The sequence below is a fragment of the Mustela putorius genome, unplaced genomic scaffold (assembly GCF_011764305.1).
Source record: "Mustela putorius furo isolate JIRA1106 unplaced genomic scaffold, ASM1176430v1.1 tig00004068_pilon_pilon_pilon, whole genome shotgun sequence".
Lineage (NCBI taxonomy): Eukaryota > Metazoa > Chordata > Mammalia > Carnivora > Mustelidae > Mustela > Mustela putorius.
Genome location: NW_025422199.1, coordinates 177,790 through 198,405, shown reverse-complemented (window position 1 = coordinate 198,405; position 20,616 = coordinate 177,790). Strand labels below are relative to the sequence as shown.

General features: G+C 45.6%; 2 protein-coding genes across 2 annotated transcripts in view; one reads left to right on the top strand and one right to left on the bottom strand.

The window, feature by feature from the left end:
* Positions 1 to 559: 559 nt before the first annotated feature.
* TSR2 (TSR2 ribosome maturation factor) lies at positions 560 to 5,630 on the top strand. The gene is made up of 5 exons (XM_004780578.3): positions 560 to 710; positions 873 to 963; positions 3,482 to 3,573; positions 4,170 to 4,340; positions 4,572 to 5,630. Exons 1-5 carry the CDS (start codon positions 627 to 629, stop codon positions 4,704 to 4,706), a joined length of 573 nt encoding a protein of 190 aa, XP_004780635.3. The 5' UTR covers positions 560 to 626; the 3' UTR covers positions 4,707 to 5,630.
* The window catches only part of FGD1 (FYVE, RhoGEF and PH domain containing 1), a 40,692-nt gene continuing 25,656 nt past the window's right edge, over positions 5,581 to 20,616 (bottom strand). The window contains exons 9-18 of the mRNA XM_004780579.3: positions 14,494 to 14,552; positions 14,210 to 14,356; positions 13,748 to 13,840; positions 13,502 to 13,581; positions 9,903 to 9,933; positions 9,318 to 9,419; positions 8,819 to 8,944; positions 8,470 to 8,631; positions 7,036 to 7,179; positions 5,581 to 6,507 (exon numbers count right to left, since the gene is read on the bottom strand). Coding sequence (XP_004780636.1) covers positions 6,202 to 6,507; positions 7,036 to 7,179; positions 8,470 to 8,631; positions 8,819 to 8,944; positions 9,318 to 9,419; positions 9,903 to 9,933; positions 13,502 to 13,581; positions 13,748 to 13,840; positions 14,210 to 14,356; positions 14,494 to 14,552 — 1,250 coding nt within the window. The 3' untranslated portion in view covers positions 5,581 to 6,201. The remainder of the gene's footprint in view (positions 6,508 to 7,035; positions 7,180 to 8,469; positions 8,632 to 8,818; positions 8,945 to 9,317; positions 9,420 to 9,902; positions 9,934 to 13,501; positions 13,582 to 13,747; positions 13,841 to 14,209; positions 14,357 to 14,493; positions 14,553 to 20,616) is intronic.

Genomic DNA, 20,616 nt, shown 5'->3' with positions numbered 1-20,616 from the left:
TGTCATGGAGAATGTTCCATGTGCACTTCAGAAAAATGTATATTCTGTTGTTGCTGTTGGGTGCAGTGTTTTAGATGTTACTTTTTTTTTAATGCAAATTTTAAGGCTATGCTCCCTGAGGTTGATTCCTCTGCCCCAAGGCCTGGAATCCGTATCTTTTTTTTTTTTTTTTAAGATTTTTTATTTATTTATTTGACAGAGAGAAATCACAAGTAGATGGAGAGGCAGGCAGAGAGAGAGAGAGGGAAGCAGGCTCCCTGCTGAGCAGAGAGCCCGACGGGCCTCGGTCCCAGGACCCTGAGATCATGACCTGAGCCAAAGGCAGCAGCTTAACCCACCGAGCCACCCAGGCGCCCTGGAATCCGTATCTTTATTAAGTTCCCCACACCTTTCAATAACCCATGGCCCCGCCCGACCTCCACTCCTGGCTTCCTTTGGTTTATTACATAGGAGTTAACTGCGGTGATGTCATTCATTGCTCTGATAGACTTTTCTATTGCTCTAGTCTTGCTGCCAGGTCCGCGGAAAGGCGCATCGGCGTTCTCAGGCTCGGCTTTCGGCTCATTTGGCCTGGGCTGTGCTGCGCAGCAATTGGGCCTCCTGGGCGTCGCGTTGCCAGAGGACGGATGATGGCCGGAGTTGGGGAAGATTCGCGGGCGCTCTTTGGGGCTGGCGTCCGTGCGGCGCTGGAAGCCTGGCCGGCCTTGCAGGTGAGTAGGGCCACGGCTAGGATAAAGGTTAGTGTCTGGGGCAGAACAAGAGTTGGCTGGACAACGCGCCTGAGGCGCCACTGGGCGGCTTAAGCAGCCAACCCTACACCACCTCAGGCCAGCTTCCAGGCTGACGTGGTGGGCTCTGGCCTGTGTTCGCAGATCGCTGTGGAGAATGGCTTCGGGGGCGTGCACAGCCAAGAGAAGGCCGAGTGGCTGGGGGGTGCAGTAGAAGAGTACTTCTTCCGCAATGGTGAGTGAACGTGAGGCGCTGCGACCTGTCTTTGCGGGCGTGGGGAGAAGGAGGCGGGTCCTGTAGAGCGCGCACTTCCTGTTGAACAGTCGTGGGATGGTATCTTAACTAAGGTCGGGGTGGAATGAATACAGGCTTTAGGAGTCAGAATCTTGAGTTCTGATGCCATAGAGGCTGTGTCATTGACCTGCGGTATCACTCTGGAAAAGTTGTTTTATCTGAGACTCTGTTTCTTAATGCCTAAAATAGATATTAAAGTATCCACCTCAGCACTGTCCAGTAAAAATATAATGCAACTCACATCATGTCATTTAAAATTTTCTAGCAGCCGCTTCAACAAAGTAAAAAGAAGCGGATGAAATTAATGTTACTGAAGTCAGTATATCTAAAATATCTCAACAGGTAATCCGTATAAAAGATAACTCATGAGATATTTTACATCCCTTTTTAGTATTAAGTTTTCAAATTCTGGTGGGTATTTTACACTTTTAGCACCTTCTCCATTTGGTCTATCCATATTTTTAGTGCTCAGTAATGACTTTTGGTTATTTGGACAGCAAAGATCTACACCTTTGATGTGTCTTTAAGGTCATGTAAGAATAAGGGACCCTGCAGAGGGTCTTTTGTGTAGTAAGATTTTTGCAAAATTCTTTATTCAGGTTTTTTTCTTTTGGTCTTGTAGATGACATTAGGTAGAGTTATCACAAGGAAGTTTGCATCTAGTAATGGATCCATTTAAGTAAGTAGGCATTTACAGTCGGGGTGATGTTCTAATAAGGATGAGCTCAGGGTGCTTGGGTAGCCTGAGACTGAGGAGGAGGCTTCCTTTGGAGATTGTTCAGGGAGATAGTGATTGGCTTGAGTCTTAAGGGATGAAAAGGAGTTAACTAGGTGGGGGATACAGAGCAACACACAAATAAGTTCTGTGGTATGAGAAGATTATGTGTTATATTTGGAAAGTGGCAGGGAGCTCAGTATTGGAGTAAGGGTGTGTGTGCACGCTTGTGAATGTAGGTAGGAGTGGTTGAGAATGAATCTGGGGGGTGGGGAGGCCCTGGGAAGAGGTTAAGACGTGGAAGATGTTACATGCCTTTGGTTTGTCTGTTAGGCCAGCGTTTGCCAAAATGCAGGCTATGGAATAATAGTTCTGTTAGATGTTCAGTGAAGAAAAAGCTTCTCCAGTCAAATTATGTAAGAACTTTTCTGCAGCTCCTCCTTAGGAGTCACAGTAACATTAACATAATAATAATAAAAGCTTGGCTAACGATAAGAATCACAAAAAAGAAGCCTGTTTTCCTTTGTTTCTCATTAGCTTTCTATGGATAGCTTTCTTTAAAAACCAGCAGGACAGCTATTCCTGAAAAGCAGGATATGAAACACTGCTGTAGGTGATGAAAGTTCATGGGCCCTTTCTAAGGTGAGTAATAGGATGAGATTTGTTACTAGAAAGTTCGGAAAATAATCGGTATGGAGCATGGACTGGAGAGGGAAAGACTGATGAGAAGGTTATTTCTGTGTAGAAAATGATGAGGCCTGAACTAGGGCAGTGGCAATAGCAATGGATTGGGGCCTTGGAGATGGTTTGGTCATGAAGAGAGAGGAAAAAGGAGGCAGGTTTTGGGTTTGAGTCACTGGGTGGATTAGGTGCCTTACATGGAATAGAGGAACCCTGAAGGACAAGAAGTAGGTTTGAAGTGGTAAGATGATAAGTTTGGCTTTGGATGTGGAGGGCCTGAGGCATCTGTGAAATTGGTAGAGTGTAGTTTGTGTTGGAGACCGCTTTGGGGGATATTAGATGAGAGTGCTAGGGAAAGTCAAGGGAGTTAACGAGCTCTCCCAGAGGGAAGGGACCGACTTGAGTAATTCTCTAATTCAGAAAAAGTAGAGCAGGGGCCCAGAAGGTAACTGAAGCCTAGATGGTGGAGATTAGCCAGAATCACACAATAGGATGTTGATGTCAAGGCTATGATGATTTCATCATTGGAAGTACTTAACGTCCATTTTTTCTTATCTATCCCGTTCAGTGGAGCTGCAGTCATGAAGGGTTTCTACATTTCAGAAACTTCAGCCCTTGAGTGATGCAAATTAACATGGATTATGGGTCTCTCCTATGCTAGGCATTATTTAGGGGACTCCTCATAACAGACCTTCAAGAAGGCTGCCCTTAGCCCCATTTTGTAGATGAGAAAACAGACACAGAGATAAGTAACTTGTTCATGGTCACAGAGAAGAGGCCAGTTAAAATAGGTCAGATGAAAGAGGGTGAGTGTGGTTGGGATGCTTTGGGAATAAGAGGGATTGGTAGGATGAAAGAGATTGGAAATTAGGTATTTATGTTTAGTGTTTGTTTGTTTGGTTTTTAAGAATCACATAAAAACCTGTAGTACAGAGCACTTCAGTGAATAAAAGGCTCACTGTTGCGGCCTTTACCCACCAATCAGATGTGGACCCACCAAGTAGGTATTGAATAGTAGTGGGCCTGAGTGATTCAGGTGGCTGGTCTTTGCTTTCCTATTAGCTGACTTGGAGCTAGATGAGGTGGAGGACTTCCTCGGGGAGCTCATGACGAACGAATTTGATACGGTTGTGGAAGATGGAAGTCTGCCCCAGGTGAGCATATTGTGGACTAACTCCCATTTCTCTGCCTGCAGTCTTTCTTCTCCCTGTCTGTTTGTTTTTAGGCCAAGACCTTGGGTCTAACCATTCTTTTCTTGAGTCCTGTGCAAGAACCTTCTGTGACTCCCTTTTGCCTAAAGGAAAAAGTCTAGTCTTCCCAGGTCTTTCCAAACTCTGCCTCTTCTTTTTCATTTCTCTCCATACAACATTCTCAACTGGGTCCATTCTTCACCTCCATCCCAAAGGCAGGTCAGGCCAGGTACATTTCCACCCCTGTTCTGGTTAACATTTTCCCCATCAAGCCCTGCTGGGATTGCCTTCCCTTTTACCTCTTCTGTCTTTCAAACCGAGTTCTAGTGCCTTCCTTTGCTAGGAAGCTCTCCTTCCATACTTTAGGCTCTTACCTGGGTCCTTCTGTAGTGAACAGATTCCTGATTCCTGATTCCTTCAGTAGTGAACTCCTTGGGGAAGAAAGAGCCCCATTCTCTTCTGGAAAATTCCAAACCCTTCCCTACTCTCGCTGCAGACACATGCGGGTTGTATTGTAGGTTCTCCAAAAAATCCAAGCTAGTTGAATGTTTTCTTGGTAGGTGAGCCAGCAGCTACAGACCATGTTCTACCACTTCCAGAGGGGTGATGGGGCTGCTCTGAAGGAGATGGCCTCTCACATTACCCAAAGAAAGTACAGCATCAGAGCCACTGCAGTTACAACAGCCAGAGAAACGGATGAAGATGATGCGGACAGCGTGGAGGAAATGGAGGTGAAAGGGGGTGCCCCTTGGGTGGGGAAATGCAGATATCTTCAATTTTCTGGGAAATCAGCTAGTTTCATAGGGAAGTGATGGGGTGGGGGGATATATTATCCAGAGAGGGCAGGGAACTTTCCTAAGGTCACACAGCCAGTCCTGGCAAAGCTGGGAAGAGAGCCTGGGTCTCCAGTGGCCATAGCCAGGAGGTGTTGTATTTAGCTTTTTACTGTATTTCTCCTCCAGGTTACAGCTACGAATGATGGGGCAGCTACAGATGGGGTTTGCCCCCAGCCTGAATCCTCTGGTCCAGACTCCCAGACTATTAAAGAAGAGGATATAGTGGAGGATGGCTGGACCATTGTCCGGAGAAAGAAATGAGTGGGGCTGGAAATGGTTTGGGTCCTTGCTTGCTAGTTGTTTTGAGCCTTGTCTATAGGGGTTTTGGGGAGGGTTGTGGACTCTTGGACTGGTTCCCCCATCTCTACCCTCTTCCTGTTCCCCTGTTCAGTTTCCTCCAGGGGAAGAAGAACCCTAGGGTCCTTGCTCTCGAGGTAGTGTGACCTGGTTCACCACACTCCCTTGGGTCTTAAGTTACTGTCTGCATGATGGGCCTGATTTCATAGTACATTGCCTCTCAGGTGTGGTTAGTATGAAGAGGGAGGGTTGAGCAGGTGAGGGCATGACTGGAGAAGCTAAACACTGGTTGACAGTGGCCAGGTGGATCTGTAAAGGGAGAGGACCAGCAGGAGAACCAGTAGCCCTGCTGGGTCAGGAATGTTGAGATGAACTTGCAAACTAGAAGCAAGATGAGTTGAATATGTGAATGAAAATAGCTGTGGTACCTCTTCTTCTTTTTCCCCTGCCCATACACACACAAAGCAGCTCTGTACCCCTGCCCAGAAATTGGAACCTCCCAGGAACACTCCCTTTCTGCAGCTTAGCCTCTAGCCCTGGATTCCTTCAGGAAGTCTAAGAGTTTGCCTAGGTGGTGAGCTTGGGGGACATGGGCTTTGTTTTCTTTTTCCCCCAGCCTCTTTCCATATACTTACCCAAATCCAGGGATGAGGCTTAAAACCTCAGTAAATAGTACCTTATTATTTAATCTGTGACTTGACCCATGAAGAGCCTTAGAATCAGCCTTTTAGGAGCTGGGCTTCAGAGCTCAGTAAGGGAGCAGTTTTTGGGCCCACCCTAGCAGCCTGTTACTGTGAACAAAGAGGTGGATAAATGGAACACAGCAGCACTCTGAAAGTTTCCATAAGCCCGAAATAAACTGTATTTTTCTTTAAAAAACAAAACAAAGAGTATCCATTGTCTCCCCCCCATTCCCCTGTCCTGCCCTGTGGCCCTGCCATGGGTCTGGACGATAAAATACTGGGTAGCCTTGGGGCCGGGTAGAAGCTATAAGCCATGGAAGAGGCAGGAGGGGTCTGGTCACCACCCCACGTAATGTGTGTATACACTGGCTGGGGGGAGCAGGGGTGGGCCAGGGCCATGGGGTCAGTGGCATAACTGGCACTTGAATCCAAATCTGCCTCCAGTTTGGGGGGGGGGATTGGGTGGAGGCAGGATCTGTAGGATGTTGAAGGGATGGAGGACAAAACAGCCTAATTCAAGGGGGTCTAGCAACAGCTCCCACCCTTCCTGGGGACAGGGATTTAAAAAAAATTAACATCACTGTAGGAATTTTTTTTTAAAGCCCAGGTTTTGTGAAAAGATGAATTAAAAAACCCAAGACCCAGCACTGGGGATTGAAAGTGCCCGTGATGGGAGTTCAAGTATTGACTGAGCTGGGAGGGAGGGGACTGGGGCCCCCAATTGGACATGGGCAGCTAGAGTGTGGAGCAGCGGGCCCCAGTTCCTCCCAAACCCTCTAGGTCTTGTCTTGGGTCTGGGGGGCTTCGGAGGGTTCAGCAATGGCTCCTGAAGCTGCCACTGGTGCCTCCTCCATCTCCCTGTCCTCAGACAGTGTGGGTCCTGGGCAGAACGTGTCCCCACGGCCTGCCCGACCGAGCACTGCCATCCATCGCCGCTGCAGCTCCTCTGTCTCGGGGCTGAAGTACCAGCTCAGGTGGCTCTGGGTGATCTTGAAGACGTGCCTTCTGTCAGGCCGCTCCCCTGCCTCAGGAGGCCCCACCTCAAAGCCAATGAGGGGCAAGCTGCGCTGGGCTTTCACATCCTAGGGAACAGGACAGAGCTGAGGGTCACCTCGAGGCTGGGCTTCTCACTAGTTTTGCATCAGCTGAACCCTTCTTTTCCTTCCCCTCCTCCGGAAATGTCCATGGCTCCATTGATAGCAACTGAAAAATGTCAACTGAGGCATGCAGGCTAGTTCAAATACCCATTTCCTCCCACAACCAAAACCAGTTGGGCTAGTCTCTTTAGCATATAACAAATAATATTTGCAGGCCTTTGTTTCAGCTGTTGCCTCCATTCACTTGTTCTTCCCCGCTCCAAACTGGACCTAGCAGTGCCTAACCTCCACGAAACTAGCTCCACTATCTCACCCTGCTTTTCCCTACACATGTTGGCCCACAGTCACTCCTTGTCTCTAGCTGGTCTTTGTCTCATAAGGGGTAGGGGTTCTGATTTCCCCTTAGCCTTACCCAATCTCCCAAGGCCAAGGAGAGGTCAAGGACTGAAAGAGAAGAGGAGCAGCCTGGTTTTGCCAGGTGGCTGAAAGGCCCTGAAAGAATGGGATGCACACCTGAGGGGCTCCATAGATGTACAGCACCAAGGGTTCATTCTCAGGGACCACGAACCATGCCTTGTGCCATCCTTTGCCACCTTTCTCCATGTAGTGTAGGAAGCTGCAGATGACGCTGTTCTCCGCAGCCACTGAGGCCTGTTTCTGTGGCCAGAGACATAGGGGACATCAGTGTTGATAGAAGGCCTGGCCTGGCTACTCTTGGCTTTGACATGCCCTCAGCATAGGGATTGATAAAGCTGAAGCTCAGATGGTGGGAAGGATTTGTCCAGTACCCCCACCCCCTGTGGGTTAGGATTGAGGCTGAAAGCCAGGCTTGTCTGCTGCACTGCAGTGGCTGCTTGCCTCCTAAGAGTTGGTGGGAGGGGTGTTTCAGCAGGGGCACCTAGATGCCAGGCAGGCATTGTTCCATCAGTTGATTTATTCCTCAAGTCACTTATGCCTTTATACCTCCCCCTGTTCGTTGTATTTCATCATAACATTCATGCCTTGGATTTAGCAAGAGGCAACCCTAGCATTGTGAAGAGAATTGGGTAGCTGTGTAAGGCAGTTTGGCTTAGAATCCCAGCTTGAGATGAAAATGTATTGACTTGGAAGGAGAACATATAGGTCTGTTGTAAGGATTAAATGAGTTAATGTATGCAAAATGCTCAGAAGAGTGCCTGGCACGGAGTAAGCATTCTTTTTTAAAAAAGATTTATTTATTTTTGAGAGAGAGAGAGAGCGCTCACACGTGCACGTGAGCAGGAATTAGGGGCAGAGGGAGAGAGTAAATCCTCAAGCAAACTCCCCCCCCCCCCCCCGAGGGCTCCATCTCAGGACCCTGAGATCATAACCTGAGCTGAAATAGAGTCAGCCGCTTAACCATCTGAGCTACCCAGGCACCCCCAGAGTAAGCATTCTTTAAATGTTAAGTGAAATGAATACCTCAGTTTGGTTAAAAACAAAACCAAAAATGTATGTATGGCATGCTACAGCACAATTATTATTAGTGGTAATCTAGTGGGTGGAAGGAATATGGTGTTTTTATTATTTTTGTTTATATTGTCTAATTTTCCCCAATGCACATATCCTATTTTGTAATAAGAAAAGATAATTTGTTTATTGAAAAAACGTACTAGCTCTGCCACTTGCTGGCTGTGTAATTTGGGCAAATAACTCCCTGAGCCTCAGTTCCCTCATTTGTAACCCAGGGATAGAAATAGCATGGATAGATTACTTACTGTGAGGATTAAATGGCTAAAGCACTTAAATAAAAATTCGTCTTTCATTCACTCTTGCATTCATTTTACTCACTCCAAGCCTGGGTCACTTGCTCAGTGGAAGCACATAGCACCCTAGCATTTCAGAGATGCCCACGCGTGTGTCAGTCATGGTGGGTGGCTGGGCCCATGTGGTTGGCGTGGGACTGTTAGTCGGGAACCTGGCTCTTACCTCCAGGATAGACCTCCGACGCTGGGGTGTATGCTGGCTGCAGACCGGGCTGCTCCCAGGCACCCCATGCAAGGCCACGTAGCAGTCCGTGCACACACGGTTGGAGCGGTTGTTGTCATAGATGAGGCGGGCCCGGAACTCGGAGCACTTCCCACAAACCACCTGGGGTGGCAAGTGGGCAAAAACAGCCTGGTTCCTGCAGGTCTTTCCCTTCAGTGTACCAACTCCCACAGTGGACTCATGGCCTCCCCCACTTAGAGGTTACTTAGAAGGTAACCCACTCAGAAGTGGGCCTTTGGGCTGCCAGCCTGTCCCCTCCCTATCTCTGCCCCTGCCTGCCAAAACTCACATGCCCGCAGGCCTTGCAGTGGTGCCTGCGTTTGGTGATGGAATTGAAGGGCTCCTGGCAGCGCATGCACATGGTGACTTCCTTCTCTCGGATGGGTGTAGGTGCCCGCTTCCCAAGATCCACGTTCTGGAGAGAGGGCCAGGTCCCAGGTCAGAGATAGCTACTCCCCAGCCCAGTCCAGCTAGCCCCTGCCCTCTGCCTGAAGGCTTGGATCATCAGTGGGAAGCAGCAGATACATTCAGAAGATCTGCCTTTGAATCCTTGCTCTGACCTTACCTTACCATACTACTGACGACAAGTCATTTTTACTTTCTGGGCCTCAGTTTCCCCCATGATTCCTCTGTGGCCATACCAAAAGAAGACTGTTCTTCTGAGGTCCTGCACTCTGCCTCTCTGGTGTTCACTCTCCGGGAAGGGGCAAGGATCATTTCAAGGTCAAGTGGGGACTTGGAAGCCTGGAAGGGGTCCCAGTGCAGGGGGAGAGGGTGAGGACTCTTACTGGAGAATTAGGGGGTGTGTCTTCATCTTCCCTGTTTGTTGAGTTCAACAGTTTGAAGGTCTCCAGCGTCTGTTCGTGCTTCAGGAGGGTGGAGTTGATGGCCTATAAAGGAGGTTTTAAGAAATAAGAGGTCAGATCACCTCACAACCCACCTACTTCCACCCTCACCTTACCTTACTATGACCTAGCCTGGAGAAAGAAAACTTGGTTTCTTGGCCAGACTCTGCCCCTTGTTAGGCATATGATCTTGAGCAAGCCCAATCCCAAATCCAATTCTCAGATCAGTGGTTGAAAAATCACAGAAGGTCTTCCTGGCCACTGTCTGGACTTTAGGTTTTACAGGATTTAACTCACTGGGGTTGTACCCTCAGAGGAGCCAGCTTTCTAAAGGGAGAATTTATGAATTTCTGTTTAACCTCTGGACCTCAGTTTGCTTATCTGTAAAACAGGGATGGTAAAGTTTGTTGAAAAGCTGTGTCCAGGCCCATTCTGGTCTGATATGAGTTTAGGGGAGAGTCCACAAACCCCAAGGAGACCTGTTAATACTCTTCCAGCCCCCTACCACAAAGCCTTCTTGGATGTTACCTGGACCCAGTCTTTCTTCTCCTCCTCAGTCCTTGGGGTGCGGGGTGGGGGGGGGAAAGAAAAATGTTGGGTTAGGCAGGCCAACCAAAAGCAACTGGAGTGGTAAACAGTATTTTGGAGTCAGACCAGGGTTTTGACCCTCTGGTCCTTAACTTATTATATGACTTTAGGCAAGTCATGTAGCCTGTATTTATTTATTCAGCAGTTACTAATAATTTCCAGACCCTGTGCTAGAGACTTGGGGCTTAGAGAGGGCTGGCCCTATCCTCAAGGAGCTCATGGTCTAGGAGGGGAGATAGGGACAATACAGGGGGATTAGCACTGTGACCCGGAGTGAAAATAGGGCTGAGAAGCCCAGGAGAGACCTGCCCCAGCCTGGAATTTGGGTGGGACTTTTTTTTTTTAAGTTTTATTTATTTGACAGACAGAGATCACAAGTAGGCAGAGAGGCAGGCAGAGAGAGAGAGAGAGGAGGAAGCAGGCTCCCCACGGAGCCGAGAGCCCGATGTGGGGCTCAATCCCAGGACCCCGGGATCATGACCTGAGTCGAAGGCAGAGGCTTTAACCCACTGAGCACAAGAGACCATAAATAGTTCCCTGTTGTTGGAATGGCAAATTTGAGAAAGGGTGGGGAGCTTGTTTTCCTTTAGTCCATTTTCTCCATTTTACATGGAGAGAATGATCAGTTTGGGTTGTTCTGAGCACTAACCAGTGATAGGTAAGTGCCTAGCATAATCCTTGGTCCACTAGGTGCTCCATCAGTGTGAGTTACCTCTTCCTTTTTCCTTCCTTTCCCATCTCTCCTGTCTGCCCTGGAATCTCCAAGGCCTCTAGGCTGGGACAGCTCCATAAACTGCTTACTAGGGACAGGACCCGGGTTTCTTGGCTGACTCCTTCCTGGCCTCTTCTAATCCCCTTCCACATTTACACACCAGACATCGAAAGTATTTTTCTAATATGAAAATCTGACTACATCCTTAGAACCACTTCATGAAAAATTAAGAATAGGAGTTAATATTTAGCTGCAGGAATGTCCATTGCAATGCTATTTATTATGAAAAATTGGAAGCAGCCTAAGTGCTCAACAGGGGATCAGATAAAAAGAAATGATGGTATATCATTACTGTCAAGACAACATAAATGGTATAGAAATCTGTTTATAATCTGTTACGTGAAATATAATATGTTAAGTGGTATAGAAAGCTCTTGATGTTAAGTAAAAACATAAAATACACATAGCATTCCATTTAAAAAAAAATGTGACATGTATGTTTATATTTATCAAAACTTAGTGATGGTACACATTTAAGACCTGTACATTTAACTGTGTGAAAATTTGGCCTCAAGAAAAGGAGAGGACATTTAACAAATATTGAACTCTAGTTAATAATATGCACACCAAAGTCTTTAAGGGATGAGGTGTAGTGATGCCTGTAACCTCGTTTGAAATGCATGTTAAAAAAACCAGATGGATTGGTGGATGGATAAAAGGATACATTGGTGATAAAGTAAATATAGGACAATGTTAGCACTTATAGAATCTGTATGGTGGGTTTATAGTTGTTCACTGTATAATTTTTTTTAACTTTTCTGTATTTTGGAATATTTTCATAATAAAATATAGAAAGAAAATGTGTGTGTGTGTATATGTGGGTGTATGTATCTGTGTATACACATACATATATATATATGCAACTAGAGGAAAGGAAAGGCCTGGGGTGAAGTATCATGTCTTTACTTTAAAATGGTTCAGCCAAAGATACATATGGCAAAATGTCAATAATTGTTGATTCTTAAGTCGGTGGTTCTAAACCTTGGTGCACACACTAAAACCACCAAGGGAGCTTTTAAAACTCCTCATGTTCAGGCTGTGCCCAGACAAATTCAATCAGTCTTTGAGGGTAGGTTTCAGACATCAGTATTTTTAAAAATATTTTAATTTTAAGTAATCTCTACATCCAACGTGGGGCTCAAACCTCTAACCCCAAGATCAAGAGTCACATGCTCTGCTGACTGAGCCAGACAGGCGCACTTCAGACAGCAGCATTTTTTAAAAGTTCCCTAGTTGATCCCTGTGTTGCCAAGGTTGAACACTAGTTGTCTAAATGGTAGGTATATGGGTGTTTATTGTATTTCCACTTTTCTGCATATTTGAAATTTTTCATTAAATTTTTTAAAGGGCAGTACAAACAATTGCAAAGCAAACCCTCCATGCCTTTCCTCTGCCACTAGGAGGAAACCCTTACACTGCTTAGTGCTCCTCTCTGGCTCCATTGTTTCCGCAGCCCCCTCCTTCCCATCCTTCCAGCAGAAGACCTGTCTGAGTCATATGACTTGTCACTCAGGTTCTGCTGAGCCCCCTCCTGGATGTGCCCACGTTGGCTTTGTTCTTGCTTCCTGGCTGCAGGCCTCAGGCCTCGAGGATGCTCTCTCAGTCCCCCAGAGCTTCAAAGGTAACATTCATCTCTCTTTCCGGCCTCCACACAGTACCAGCAGTGAGGGTTCTGACTCTCATTTCTCACTTCCTTGCAGCCTGTCAGAAATAAATCATCTACCCATATGCATCCATTCTCTGGCCCTGACCCTGACCTCGGTTCCTAATCACTTGGGCCCTCAGAAGGCAATGTGAGCTCTATTTCCAGCTCTGCTTTCTAGCTATGAGATCTTGGGCAAGGTACATAACTCTTCTGTGCCACAGTTTGCTCATCTGTGAAATGGGGTTGATGGTAACAGTAGCTACTTCAAGAGTTGTTTTAAGGATTCAACTAGTCAGGTTAAACTTAAAATGTTTCAGTTAAAGTTCACTTAAAACAGTGCCTAACATAAGAGCAAGTCTTCACTAAATGTGAGCTATTATAATGATCCAAGTAGAGGATGGATATGAAAGCCTCTGTTAAATGGCTAGACCTTATTTTTAAATGTTGTTATTTTTAAAAGTTTTATTATAAAAAATTTCAAGCATACAAAAAAGCAGACAGGATAGCACAAATTCACTAAATGTATGCCTACTATATAGATGCAAATTTAAAAAATATTTTGCTATATTTACTTCATATATATGTATATGTTCACATATAGTTATATATGATGTATGTTTTTATATATTTCTGGTTAATAAGTCTTTTAAAAATAAATTACAGGTATCATGATACTAAATCTTCAGCATGCATCATGAAAAAACAAGGCCATTCTCTTGTATAACAATTATACCATTATCACACCTGAAAAAGTTAGCAGTAATTACCCAACAGTTATTGTTCAGTTCATACTTAGATTTTCCCTATTGTCTTGCAAATGTATTTTAGGGTTTTGTTCAAATTAGGCTCTATCATGGACCAAGCATTGCATTTGGTTGTTACTTCTCTTCAATCTCTGAATCTACAAGAAACTGTATTGTTGTTATTCCTGTTGGGATTAATATCTCATTCTCCCCTCTCCCCTAACAAAACCCATCAGAAGAGCAAGGAAGCATCTTTGGGAAAAGGTGCCCATCTTTTCTGTGGAATGATCTCTTCCTTGGCGAGGTTGCCTGAAACTAGATGCTTCATATCTGAAGGGAAAGAGGGGGCTGGAGGGAAGGTATAGGTAAGGTCAAGTACCTAGCCTGGAGCTCCAGGGAGCGCTGCTTTCCTGACACCAGGAAGGTCCGAGGCAGATTGAGGTTGGAGCTTTCCTTTAGCTGAATGGAGGGAGAAAAAGTCTTTGTGAGGATAACTAAACTCCACAGAGCCCTTACCCTCTGCACACATGCACACAAAGACTTGTGGTCAAAGTCAGAACAACTTTATCCCTCCCAGAACCAAGCCCCCACTCCAGGTACCCATCTCCCACTTCCTGGTGCTCACCTCCATGCCATCTACATCAATGCGTGCCCGCACGCTAAACTTCTGGCCAAGGAGCCGCAGCCTGGGCACACAGTAAAGGAGGCGGTCGTTGAACTAGGAAGGAAAAGTTTTGGGACGTATGTGTGGAAGACCCAGGAGAGGTGTGGCCCAGCTCCCTATCCTTACAAGTCTCCTGAAGCTTTATTGCTGGGGAATCAAGGCAATAGATGGAGAAAGCACAGCACAAGTTGGACACAAGGGTCAGAAGGAAAGAGCCTAGGCATGGGAGTCACTGCCCAGTTGGGCAACCTTGGGCAAGTCACTTCTAAGTCTTAGTTACATTCCCTCTGGAGTAGAGAAAAAATATTCCTAGCTGTAGGTAGTGAAAATACAAGGAGTTAATAGAGGAAAGAATGGCTAGCAGGAGGTATAGTCTTGAGTGAGTACCAAGTCAATGTGTGCAACCCCACACCTGGCACTTACTAGTATGAGGTATCGGTCTTGAGTGGTCCCATTCTTTGCTGACAGCTTAAGGATGTGGCCTTCTTTTATGAGCTCTTTGGTGGGGCTGACAATGTCCTCCTCACCCCCTAGCAGCTCATATACCTTCAGCAGCTTGTGCATTCGCTCCTGGCAGAAGACAGGAAACAGAAGGCAGGGTTGGGGTGCTGGCCTCCCCTGACATGTCCACAAGTCACAAGTCCCCTAGGACAAAGACACCACAGGTGGGTGGCCAAGGAGGGGCAGGGGCTAGAAGGGCCACTCACCATTTTGCGGATGGCGGCGTTAGAGTGCTCCGCCGCTGTGGCTATCAGCTCCAGAGACTCTGTGGGCAGAGTGGGAGGTCAAGCGGGAGACTAGCAGAGAAGAGGCTCTTGGGGGCTTCTTTGCTCCTTGAATACCTCCTCCTGGCCTGACTACACCCTCCCCATCCTGGAAAGCACCAGCCTCAGAGCAACATTACTTAAAATCAGAAACTATCTCAATTAATCCCACAACAGCAGAATTATAGTACATGGAATAACTGGCAGTGAATAAAATGCAAGCTTAACAGGATTATTATTACCATTAAAAATAAGAATAACAATTACATAGGTAACTGGAAAGAAACATACTCATGTTTAACAAGTTGTCTCTGAATGGTGGGACTGTGGTGCTTTTCGTCATGTCCTTTAGATTTTGCTGTATTTTCCATATTTTTGACAAAGAGCATGTATTATTTTTATAATAAAAAAGAGCCATATAAAGAAACAAAGATGGTGGGGCGCCTGGGTGGCTCAGTGGGTTAAGCCTCTGCCTTCAGCTCAGGTCATGATCTCTAGGTCCTGGGATCAAGCTCCGCATCAGGCTTTCTGCTCAATGGGGAGCCTGCTTCCTCCTCTCTCTCTCTCTCTCTCTGCCTGCTTCTCTGCCTACTTGTGATCTCTGTCTGTCAAATAAATAAAATCTTAAAAAAAAAAAAAAAGAAAAAGAAACAAAGACAGGCGCCTGGGTGGCTCAGTCAGTTAAGCATCTGCCTTAAGCTCAGGTCATATTCCTAGGGTCCTGGGATCGAGCTCATGTCAGGCTCCTTGTTCAGCGAGGAGTCTGCTTCTCCCTCTGTCTCCCCACCCCTGCCACTCATGCTCTCTCTCCCTCTCCCTCCCTCTCTCTATCAAATAAATAAAATCTTAAAAAAAGAGATAAGCCTATTTTTTGTCTCAATAATAATGAGTATAGGAATCTATACTGAGAAAATACACATTCTAATCAACAAAACCAATAACTCCCTAGCTAGACTCATTGAAAAAAGGGGGGAACTACTCAAAGTCACAAATGAGAGAGAAGAAAAAACAACCAACACCACAGAAATACAAACAACTGTAAGAGAATATTGTGAAAAACTATATGCCTGCAAATTGGACAACCTAGAAGAAATGGATAAATTCCTAGAAACATAAACCTTACCAAAACTGAAGCAGGAAGAAATAGAGAATATGAACAGACTGATAATCACCAAGGAAATTAAATCAGCAATCAAAAAACTCCCAATAAACAAAAGTGTAGGACCAGAGAGCTTCAAAGGCAATTTCTACCGAACATTTAGAGAAGAGTTAATATTTATTCTTCTCAGGATGTCTGGGTGGATCAGTCAGTTAAGCGTCTGCCTTTGGCATGGGTCATGATCCCAGAATCCTGGGATCGAGTCCCATATTGGGCTCCTTGCTTGGGGAATTCTGCTTCTCCCTCTGCCTGCTGCTCCCCTTGCCTGTGCTTGCTCTCTCTCTCTCTCTCTCTCTGACAAATAAATAAAATCTTTAAAAAGAAAAGAAAAACTGTGTTTCTAGAAAAAATGTCTGTTCTTCTCAAACTGTTCCAAAAAATTTGAAGAGGAAGGAAAACTTCCAAAGTCATTCTATGAGGCCAGCATTACCTTGATTCCAAAACCAGATAAAGATACCACAAGAGAAGAGAACTATAGGTCAATATACCTTGTGAACACAGATGAAAAATCCTCAACAAAATACTAGCAGCCTGTATTCAAAAATAGATCAAAAGAATCATCCACCACAGTAAAGTGGGATTTATTCCTGGGATGCAAGGGTGGATCAATATTCACAAATCAATCAATGTGATACATCAATCACATCAACTGGAGACAGGACAAAAACCATATGATCATCTCAATAGATGCAGAAAAAAACATCTGATAAAGAATAACATCCATTCTTGATAAAAACCCACAACAGAGTAGGTTTGGAAGGAACATACCTCAGCATAATAAAGGCCATCTGTGAAAAACTCACAGGGAACATCATACTCAAGAGGGAAAATGGAGAAATTTCCCCCTATGATCAGGAATAAGACAAGATGTCCACTCTCCTCACTTCCACTCAACACAGTACTGGAAGTCCTAGCCACAGCAATCAGACAATAAAAAGAAATAAAAGGCATCTAAATTGGTAAGGAAGAAATAAAATTTTCACTATTTGCAGATGACATGATACTATAGTGAAAGAAAACCCAAAAGACTCCACCAAAAAACTACTAGAACTGATCAATGAATTCAATAAAATCACAGGATACAAAATCAATGTATAGAAATCTGTTGTATTTCTATATACTAATAATGAAGAAGCAGAAAGAGAAATTAGGAAAAACAATTGCATTTAAATTGCACAGTACCTGGGAATAAACTTAACCAAAGAGGTAAAAGAACTGTATTCTGAAAACTTTAAAACACTGATGAAAGAAACTGAATATGACACAAAGAAATGAAGGACATTCTCTGTTCACGAATTAGAAGAACAATTTTTTTTGAAGATTTTATTTATTTATTTGACAGAGAGAGACAGTGAGAAAGGGAACACAAGCAGAGGAAGTGGGAGAGGGAGAAGCAGGCAGTCCGATGCGGGGCTCAATCCCAGGATCTGGGATCATGACCCGAGCCAAAGGCAGACGCTTAATGACTGAGCCACCCAGGTGCCCTTGGAAGAACAAATATTATTCAAATGTCTATACTACCCAAAGCAATCTACATATTTAATATGAACCCTATCAAAATAGCAACAGCATTTTTCACGGAGCTAGAACAAATAATCCTAAAATTTGTATGGAACCACAAAAGACCTTGAATAGCCAAAGCAATCTTGAAAAAGATAAGCAAAGCTTGGAGGCATCACAATTCCAGACTAGAGGGAAAGGGGGTGGGGAGGGTTAGGTAGGTGATGGGGATTAAGGAACACACTTGTCTTGATGAGAACTGGGTGATGTGTAAAATTGTCACTGCATTGTACACCTGAGACTAATATAATACTGTATGTTAACTATACTGGAATTAAAATAAAAACAGGGGTGCCTGAGTGGTTGAGTAGGTTAAGCGACTAACTCTTGATTTTGGCTTAGGTCATGATCTCAGGGTCATGAGATCAAGCCCTGTTTGTCAGGCTCCACACTGTTTGGTGCTGCTTAAGATTCTCTCTCGGGTGCCTGGGTGGCTCAGTGGGTTAGGCTCAGGTCATGATCTCAGGGTCCTGAGGTCGAGTCCCACATCGGGCACTCTGCTCAGCAGGGGGCCTGCTTCCCTTCCTCTCTCTCTGCCTGCCTCTCTGCCTACTTGTGATCTCTCTTTATCAAATAAATAAATAAAATCTTAAAAAAAAAAAGATTCTCTCTCTCCCTTTCCCCCTCCCCCCACTGCATGCTCACTGTCTTTCTCTCTCTTTCAAAAAAAATGTCCAACTATAAGGGTTCAGTTAAATAAATTACTGTGCATTCATAGAATAGTATGCTGAACATCCTTTACAAGTGATGCTTATGTAGAGTTTTCCATAATTTGTGAAATGTTCAAGATATTTTAAGAAAAGGATACCAACTTGTGTACACCAAATGATCTCAATTTCACAAATATATGTGTATTAAAAAAACTGGGAAGAAAATACGTCAGAGTGCTCATTGTGCTTATTCTCTGGGGGCTTGTATCACAGCCATCTTTCTTCCCTATCTCTTTCATCTTTTCTGTAATTTCCATATCTCCTATAGCGACCAGGTATCATCGGGGGGAAAAAAATCTTGAAATAAATCCCTACACATCCCCACACACTAACAATCCTGCCTACACTTGAGGCCCTGCTACAGCTGTCCTGCATCCCACTCTTGTCTATAGGGTGCTGAATTTTCTCACGAGAAAATCTGCCTGTGATGGAGGAGTCCAGGTGCTTCTGAAGAGGGTCCATATAGCTGGGAAACCAAGTCTTGCTTTTCTAGGAGGCTCTGCCTCCATGACCAAGTCTTGGTACTCAAGATCTGGAGCTGCTAACCCAGCTCAGGCCTTTCAGGAGTCCCTAATCTTCAACCCTAGCTGCCATAGGGATCTTTCTCACATACAGCTTGACAGAGTGACAACTCTTCTGCTTAAATCTATCAATAGCTCTCCTGTATCTGTAGGGGGAAAACCCAGCCGTTTAGCCTGGCCTTGAAAGCCCTTGCTTGGAAATCTCTGCTTTCCTCTCCAACTTCCTCCACTTGTACCTCCCTAAACACGCCCTGTCTTGTTTCATCTGGCTAAGTGCCACTCAGTCTTCTGGATTCAGCTTACCTCCCTTAGTAACCTGTCTGGAGTTCCCAGGCTGGGTCAGGACCCTGTCTCAGTTCCCACAGTCCTCCACGCTCCCTTCTGTCCCACTAGTCACACTGTATCCATCATGTATTGATAAATCTGCATCCCTCAGTAGACTAGGAACTCCCTAGGATGGGGCCAGGGTCCCCCCACCCTCTCCAGGGCTCCCCATCAGATACTTTGCATAAATTAGCTCCTCTCAGTCCTCACAACAACTCTGTAAGATAGGTGTGATTTGGGACCTATTTGTCCAAAATGAGGAAACAGACTTAGAGAGAAGAGGTGGTGGCTTTAGGCTGTATACCTGGGAAGTGGCTGAGTTGACATCGGAGCTGGACCTGCTCGGCCATCTGCCCTTTCTCCTACACATTCTGTATCTCCCCCACTCCAGGGCAGGGGGCATGTTGGGTGGTAGAGGTAGGAGGTAACCAGGAAAGGGACAGAAAGAAGACTCTGGTAAGCTGTGAGATACCCACTCAGGCCAGTACAGGTTACTGAACTCCGAGTAGAGGCTTTGCTCTCGGGAGTTCTGTCTGGAGATGCCTTGTATGGAGTGCAAATTGGTATTTCTAGGGGTCTGGTGTGTGTAGGCTTTGTCTGGGATGTCAGTCTAGGATTTCATTTGGGGGTTTGGAGTAGGGAGTGTGGTTTGGGGAAGTTGGTGTAGGGGTCTTGTCTGAAGCTCTGTTGGATCTTTGGCAGCCTGGGTCTGGAGTTCAGTCTTGGACTCAGGGTAGGCAGTTTAGGCCAGCAGTTCCCCTTGGCCTATTTGAGGAACCCAGTCTGGAGTCTGGGTTCCAGAGTTCAGTCTAGGGAGTAGAAGGTTGGGGGGAGTGAGTCTAAGGAATGAGAGCTATGATTCAGTGGGGCTCAGACCTTGAGGAACTTTCTGGGAGGAGGCACTTAAACTGACATCGGGAGGTCAAAATCTTGGGCTGGGTAGCTTAGTGCGCATATGTTGCACTGGATCGCACTCAGAGCATCTCAGAAAACCAGACTGGAAAATTCTTTCTTGGGTGGTGGTTGGGGGGGCATTGTTCATTTTTGGGCTTAGCATGGGGAGCTCAGTTGGACAAGGCCAAGCTCCGAGGTTCATTCTGGAGACTCAGATAGGGTTGATATTTGTACAAAATAGGAACCTAAGTTAGGTGAACTCAATCTAGGGGCTGATTTTATGGACATTCAGTATGGAGTACATCAGCCAGGGCATTCAGTAATAAAAACTGTTAACATTTATTGGGGTTTTGCCATGTGCTAGGCACTGTGCTGACAGCTTTACCTGGATTATCTCATCCTGAAAACAACTCTACAAGGGAGGTATCCTTTTCACTCCCCCTTCTACACACGAGAAAACTGAGACCAAGCAGCTTGCTCAGGGACACACAGTTGGTAAAATGGACTCTACCTGGTACCCAGTTTAGGAATATTACACTGGCAACTCACTTTGGGGGTTCAGTGAGGAGAGCTCATTTGGGAAATTTCAGTTTGGAAATGTCATGCTAGAGATCTAGTGTGGAAATAATGAAAGAACTCAGTCCTAAAAGCTCACTGTGGATACATGATTCTGTAGAATCCATGAGCTCTGGGTGGAGAAACGAGCCAGGGGGCTTCTTCTGGGGATCGCGGTTGGAGGGTTATAAAATATGGAGACTCAGTGTGGTGGGGTGAGGTGTCATTTTTGGGTCTCGATATGGAGCACAGTCTGGAGACCTCATTCTGTAGGACTTAGCCTGGGAATCTCAATCTGTGAATCCAAGGCTGGGATATAGAAAGCTGGTGGGGGGGCACTGTT

Bases quoted from the DNA above. Each gene is read 5' to 3' on its own strand.
- TSR2 (XM_004780578.3), top strand. From the start codon at position 627: ATGATGGCCGGAGTTGGGGAAGATTCGCGGGCGCTCTTTGGGGCTGGC. The intron at 964-3,481 runs GTGAGTGAACGT...CTTTCCTATTAG, and splicing joins AGAGTACTTCTTCCGCAATG to CTGACTTGGAGCTAGATGAG. The intron at 3,574-4,169 runs GTGAGCATATTG...TTTTCTTGGTAG, and splicing joins AAGATGGAAGTCTGCCCCAG to GTGAGCCAGCAGCTACAGAC.